At 35.7% G+C, this 7,106-nt stretch overlaps 1 protein-coding gene across 4 annotated transcripts; it reads right to left on the bottom strand.

Annotated features, from left to right (window-relative positions):
- Positions 1–3,082: 3,082 nt before the first annotated feature.
- LOC124881171 (butyrophilin subfamily 2 member A2-like) lies at positions 3,083–6,681 on the bottom strand. Of its 4 annotated transcripts, XM_047386709.1 has the most exons (8): positions 6,630–6,681; positions 6,108–6,225; positions 5,875–5,918; positions 5,662–5,756; positions 4,671–4,705; positions 4,283–4,570; positions 4,081–4,200; positions 3,083–3,937 (listed from the first exon to the last, which is right to left on the bottom strand). In XM_047386709.1, exons 2-6 carry the CDS (start codon positions 6,208–6,210, stop codon positions 4,305–4,307), a joined length of 543 nt encoding a protein of 180 aa, XP_047242665.1. In that variant the 5' UTR covers positions 6,211–6,225; positions 6,630–6,681; the 3' UTR covers positions 3,083–3,937; positions 4,081–4,200; positions 4,283–4,304. The 4 variants fall into 4 exon arrangements, 2 of the variants coding, with proteins under 2 accessions (XP_047242665.1, XP_047242664.1); XR_007041551.1 differs by having other exon boundaries at positions 4,081–4,570; positions 5,583–5,756; XM_047386708.1 differs by having other exon boundaries at positions 4,081–4,570.
- Positions 6,682–7,106: the final 425 nt, after the last annotated feature.

Genomic DNA, 7,106 nt, shown 5'->3' with positions numbered 1-7,106 from the left:
CTTAAAACATTAAAAGCAAGATTTAGAGACCCTAACCATAATAATATGATTGATTCTCTGTCCGAAACTATTGTCCTAACAATGTAGCCCACTGTCAACAGAACATTTTTAAAGACATATTTTTTCAGCGAACCTTCATTTTACAGTAATGTCAACCTGAGGTTATGGAAGAAGGTGTGAGGTTTTCTGATTGCTCTAAAGTGGAACCTGTGTTTTGATCTGAACCTGGTTCAAATCCTTTTTGTGTATAAATGTATTCTGGGACTACTTCCTCCTTACCTGACTGCATTAATAACTAGGTCCAACACACGGTATGGATCCCACTCCCAGGCTTTTCATCATGTTTGTCCCCTGAGTTAGAACATAACTGGGTAAGAGAGCAGCCTCTTCAACCTGCAATGAATGAGTCCAAACTGACAGAACTAATGACATTTGGTAAACTATTAAAAGACCGTGAAGACCGTGAAGAGCCTTCATAACTGCAACTGCCTTTGAGTCAGTCATGTTAGATGTTAGATTAGATGATTTTATTATGTTATGCTTTTAAAACTATATAAATGTATGTGACTGTATGAATCTAATTGTTAATACTTATAAATGGATCTGCTGTCTTGCCAGGCCCTCTTCGAAAAGAGATTTTAGATCTCCACGAGGTTTTATCTGGATAAATAGAGGTTTATTATGTCAGATGCTTGAATATTGTTGGGGAAGGAGTGTGGCTGTGTGAGAACAGTCAGAGCCACTTTAAACAGCAGAATATGTAAAGATTTTATTGTAAATGAAACAATTCCTTAATCTTCTACAACTAAACACCAATTTAATCACTGCAATGTGCTTTTTTCATTCCAATTAGCAAGTGTCAAATAATCAATGACAGAAAACCTTAGTTATTACTTTTCATTTTTTTCTATTTGAAATAAAGTTGATCATAGTAATATGCTGTCAAAAGTGTAAAGTTTCTACTTTATATTTTGGGATTATGAAGTTGAAAGAGATTTTCATTCACACTGACGTTTGGATGGTGGACCAGTTCCCCCTCTAGTGGCTGAAATGGCGCATTACAAACATTCACTGCATTTAAGTGTAAGGGTCCATCTGCATTTCATTTGTTTTAGGTAAATTAACAAGCAGACCAACAACAACAAATTATCAACACAGTCAAACAATGTGACGATCTGAAGATTTTTCATTTGATCTTTTAGTTTTTGTTGTTGTTTTGTTTTCAGTTTTAATAAATCAGATTCTGACCCACCAGTTTCAAATGTGTTTGCACAACATAAAGTACTCAGAAAACGAGTCAAACTAGAACATAAATTGGCTTTAAAATATTAAGTACAAAAAAAGCTGATTTATTGTTCACTGAATTTGAATGGCTGAAAAATAGGAAAAAAAAAATACAGGTACTGGAAAGTAAACATTTTTATTACCAGGTTAACAAAAAAAAAACATAATTGATTTTGATTTATTATTATTTGTAAGCACTGATGGTTCTTTGTTAAATGTGAAGAGTTGTTTTCCCTTTACATCTTTTAGTGAAATGAAAATGAGGTTTTCTGAAGCGTAGCTGGAATAGATTGTGTTTGAGGCTTATCGCCAGGATAAAAAATAAAATATGACTCAAGTGAAGAAGAAAAAGTAAATTAGCTCAACACATCCAGGTTTTTAGCACTCAAAAAATATTCACGGTCATTGGGCATAAAAACCATTTGTATGGTTTCAATGGGAGGCTAATTTGCATCTTGACCATTTTTATTTGCCCATGTCATATCTACATCATATCTACTATTTCCATTTCATATCCTTAAACAAACCATTTGGTTCCCATTTATTTATTTGTCGGTAAAGTTATTATTTTAGTAATTGTAAAGGTAAATATAATTATGTCAAATTTCCATTTACATTGATTTTCATTCTGATTTGGACCAGAAGACCCTAATGAAATATAAGAGATTAGGAAACTATGACAAGTACAAATACCTCGAAGTGGTGGTACATTTTGTTTATTGAATAATTTCTTCTGGTTTAAAGTACCTTAACAAACCTCACAATGAAACAATCTGACATTTAGGAAATTAATTTCACTCACATATGTTGATGTGCTGCCATTTTCACATCAATATGACAAGAATTAGAAGAAGGATGAATCCCAGAACCAGACAGACCAAACAGACTGGGCTCCATAAAATTATCTGGGAGAACAGCACCAACATTCCCATGAGTCCCTTGTTTGAAAAGACTAAATTATTTTCATCGTAAATTAATAAATGATCCTTTATTGCTATTATATTGCACATTATAAGTGTGACTCTGAGTTAGGTCGACATTCCACCTGTTAGGAATGACCTTTTATATTTTTATTGATAGATGAGTTCTCCCACTCACACCATAATAATAAGTATAAATTCTGATGTTTGAACTTTTTTTAGGGTCTGGATAAGGCAAGGCAGTGTTTATTTATATAGAACATTTCAGTAGCAAGATCATTCCAAGTGCTGAACATGAAAAAAAAAACATAATGGGAAAACTACATTGTAGAGGCATAAAGGTAATTAAATAATTAAAGAAAATAAAAACTGAATAATTAAAAAGATGATAGTAAAAAAAGAAAATGATAAAATGTTAATGATAAAATGATTGATAAGAAAATGAAAGGAAAACGTAACTAATCATGCGTAAATGGCACAGTCAAAGGCCACTGTAAACAAATAGGTTTTTAATGTTAATTTAAAGCAATTTAGAGTCTCAGCTCTTTTACAGTTTTCTGGGAGTTTATTCCAGATTAGTGGACCAGAAGAACTAAAAGCTGCTTCTCCATGTTTGGTTCTGGTTCTGGTTCTGCAGAGTAGATTTGAGCGAGATGACCTGAGAGGTCTGGGTGGTTGATACACTGACAACAAGTCTGTAATGTATTTGGTGCTAAGTTATTCAGTGATTTATAGACTAACAGAAGTATTTTACAGTCTATTCTTTGAGATACTGGAATCCTCATTGATGTACCTAACAAGAACGTTTATGGAATATCCCCTGAATAGATAGAAGTTTTGGCTCTTCAAACTGACTTTCACACAAAAAAAAATTAAAGTTTTTTTGTAGATTAATAAAGGTGTTTATTAAATACAAAACGGCATACTTTTAAACTGCTGCAAAACATAAAACAAATAATTATTCTAATTTTTTAAGCATATATTTTAAATCACCAGTGCTTTCTTGCTGTTTAAACAGTAATTGGTGTCTTCAGATAATCTTTTAGGATGATTTAACATTCAGGCTGTTTGCGCTGTAATCTCTAAATTCTCTGCATCTGAATAAGGTCATATAATATCCAACATACCCACAATGCTCATAAATATTAGATTGAGACGAGTAGATATTGTAACAGAAAAAAGTTCAAATGGTTTGCTTTTTTTCTGAAAATAAATCACTTCCATTTCTCAATTTCCTGCAGTTGTTTTTGTATTTCCACTACATGGTTCTCTATTTCCTGTTTTCTCTTCTTCAGCTTGGTGACCTCATCACCATCTACCCATCAGTTTCTCTGTCATCAGCTCCACATGTTGATGACCTTTCTTTATCTTATCCAGTCTGTCATTGCTCTCTGTTATGAGTTCTTTCAGTTTTAAGTATCTTTGAGCTCTCTTTTCTTTCATGTTCCCCGTCTGGTTCCCTACTTCGTCATCAACTGCCTTAAGCTTCCTCTCATCCTCTTCAACCATCTTCTCTGCCTCCTCTTTTTGATCAGCGAGTTGTATTTTCTGGTCCTTCAGTTCCTCTGACATTTTCGTGAATGCTTCAATATACTGATCAATGCTTCTCTGATCCTTGTTTCTATTTTTTATCTCCTCCTCTAGTTTTGACTTTTTCTGAGCCAGATTCTGTTTTTCTTCGGCCATGAGCTGCTGTTGCTCTTCATTCACTTTTTCTTTTAGTTTCTTTATTGCTGCAGAAACAAGAAATAAAATGAGATTAAGGTTTTGATCAGTTAAGGTATTTGTCATTAAAAGAAATAACAACTCATGCTAGTATTAAAAAAAAAGCTTCACACTGAAACCATTTTAAATATATTAAATAAATGTAACTTACAGATTTTAGTTTGTCCCTGTTTCAAGATGAAAATAAAAACTAGCAGAAGAAGAATGAGACCCAAAACTCCATTTAAACAGAGAAGGAGAATGCAGTCAGATCGGGCTCCAAAGAAATCATCTGAAACACGGTTAAAGAAAAAACTGTTTAATAAATAATGACTCCATGTTTTAGTGATCAGATGTTTCTCTGACGTCTTTACCATGAACAAAAATATGTGTCTCTCAGGTCTGGTTGATGTCCTTCTGTTGGACTCTACAGGTAACGTTGTTGTTGTGTCTCTTCTCCACAGTCACTCTGCTGCTGACCCTGTAGAGACCATCAGAACCTCTAACTTTATCTGTAGGTCCAGCAGACATGATGTTTCCCTCCCCGTCCAGCCAGAAGACATCAGGTTCTGGATACCAGCCTGCAGAGCTGCAGTCCAACATCACTCCATAGCTGCTGTTATCAAGTCCTGCTAAACTGATACCAGGTGAGGAGACAGAACCTGACAATCAGAGGACAGAGATGTCAGATTATGTCTTCATACCATCCAAAACATTAGGAATATAGGAGTTTGATCAGGAATTCGAAATGTTCGTACGCACCGCTGAAGGAGTCAGGTGCCTCCCACCTTAGGAACCTTAGGAAGGGTTCAAGATAGACACCTTAGTGAGCTGCACTGAATACATATAACAGCCAAACATCTAGTAAACTCTGTGCTCCACAGCATTAGTATCACTGGTTCCCGAAACCTGTTCATGAAGCTTCAGCTAAGAAAAATATCTTCATTCTAAATTATTGTGAAATTCAATTCAGATGTTGGTACTTTTTAATTTCATTGTGTTAGATGCTCTTCACATTTATATGGAATAATAAAGAAGAACATTTATAACCAAAGTATCTCAAGCATAAAAGAAACATTTATTGCCTATGAATCAGTGATTTGTGTGCATTTTAAGTTAATTTAGGTATTTCTTTCTGTACAATAAAAAGCTTGTAGTACTCAGTGATCATCAAGACCATCACTCTACTGCAGAGATTTAGAGTTGTAGAGTCTACCCAGTTGGTAGAAAAATCAGGAGTCTTGTTTCTGGAAAAATTGAGCAGTTCTGTTTTTTTTTTTGTGAGATTTTGTGAATTCTACTCTGTACAAATTGTGATGTTGCCAACATCTGATATGATCGGATAATTTCAGTTTCACCCAACTTTTACAGTGCTGCATGGTACTGATATTGGATTTTAGAGTTGGGCTTTAGACCAAACTAAGGACCCTGTGACGGAGTAGGTGGCTGGTGCCGATCTTCAATGGGGTACACCCTGGATAGGCTAACAGTTCATCACAGGGCAACACAGAGAAACACAAATATATCTACAGAGTAGGTAGAGTAGAGTAACCAGTTAACTTAGCCGCCACTTTTTTGGACTGCAGTAGGAAGACCGAGTGCCAGGAGAGAACCCACACATGCACATGGAGAACATGCTACCTAAGCATACTCTTATTTTTTGTGTTTACTCACCAACAATAAGGTCAACAAAATATTCTTTAATCTTTTTTGGATTGTAGCATCTGAATCTTCCGTTGTCAGAGTGTCTTACATCTCAGTGAAACATCTCCATCCTTCAGTCTGTTGCTGAAGAATGACGTTCTTCCCTTGAGTAGGCGGTGTTTTGTTCATCTGTATATTCACTCCCTTCAAACCACAGACACACAAATCTGGGGTTCAGGTCAAGTCTCCCCCATTCCACCACCAACTCATCAGAGTTTAGAGTAACCTCCAGGTGACACGGCAGAACAACGTCATCACCAACCATAGCTGTGACGAGCTGAGGCTGATTCGTCTCCATGGACCGAACTGGAAAAGAAAACCCGACTGTTTCTCGTCTCTAAATGAATGCAATTATTTGCAACTGGTCTCAGTCAGAGATTTGAACATTTCTTTGTAATAAATAAATGAATGCAGCTCATCATTTAGCAGCTAACAGTAACTAATAAACTCTTCTCTTAGCCAGAGATGTCACCATTATTTCTATTAGGAAGTTACCTTTGCAGGTGTATAGCAGGAGAAGGAACCCAATAATGAGCTCAGTAATCAGAACCTTTTTGAATGAAGGTTTTAAAGATGACCTCTGTGGCATGTGGACCATCCTGAAGATAAGAAACTGACAGAAGAAGAGGAAAAACATCAAAGTAGAAAAATTATAAAATGCTTTTAGAGATGAAAAATATTTTGTAATCATAAAACAGCTTAACTCATTAAGACATAAGGTGTAAGAATTGTTTTACATAACCAAATAACTTGATTTTATATGCTGCAAAAAGTCTTAAGAATGTATATTCCAAGAACATTTAGTTTCAAGCACTATAATCATTACCAGCACTGATCACCTTCTACAAAAAGATTAGTTCAGTATTTGAGTTTCCATGTGCTGCAAATTTGTTTATTGCTGCTGCAGTTTTTCCTTATTATACATTTTGGAAAACATTTATTAACAAAGAAAGAGAACAAAGGTAACAATGTCTAAAACAAGAAAGAATAAATGACACTAGCAAAAAATAGGTTTACCTGTCTGCTGTACCATGTCTTCTTTCTTCTTCAAAACCTTCAGAGGTCAAAGTCTCAGATAAAATGACTGTAAAGTTAGAGGTGTGGTCCAGTACCACCTGACAAGCCCAACCCAGAAGGAAACTCATTGAAGCGTCAGTGAACTCCAGAATAACGTTGTTACTGAGAGACTGAAAAAGAAACAGATCACCCATTCCCCAGGATTGGCTGAGTTAGATGCTTCCCTCTATCTAAATCATATGCTCTGTTTATTTCATGAGGTTCTGATTTAGCGATTTAGCACCTGGATCTGTTACAGTTCAAAGCTTTGAAGTATCCAGATATCCAACCTGTGTTCCAGAAGGAACAGCACTGTCCTACCCCCTTAGAGCAACCCCAGGCTGATAGGACCTCTGTTTGTGCCGAGACTTAACTGTCATCAGAGCTGTGAGGGTGGCGTCAGAACCATATATCTACCGAACCTCACGCAGGTTCTGT

The sequence above is a fragment of the Girardinichthys multiradiatus genome, chromosome 14 (genome assembly GCF_021462225.1).
Source record: "Girardinichthys multiradiatus isolate DD_20200921_A chromosome 14, DD_fGirMul_XY1, whole genome shotgun sequence".
NCBI lineage: Eukaryota > Metazoa > Chordata > Actinopteri > Cyprinodontiformes > Goodeidae > Girardinichthys > Girardinichthys multiradiatus.
The sequence above is the reverse complement of the archived record's forward strand: the minus strand, read 5'-3'. Positions and strand labels throughout refer to the sequence as shown.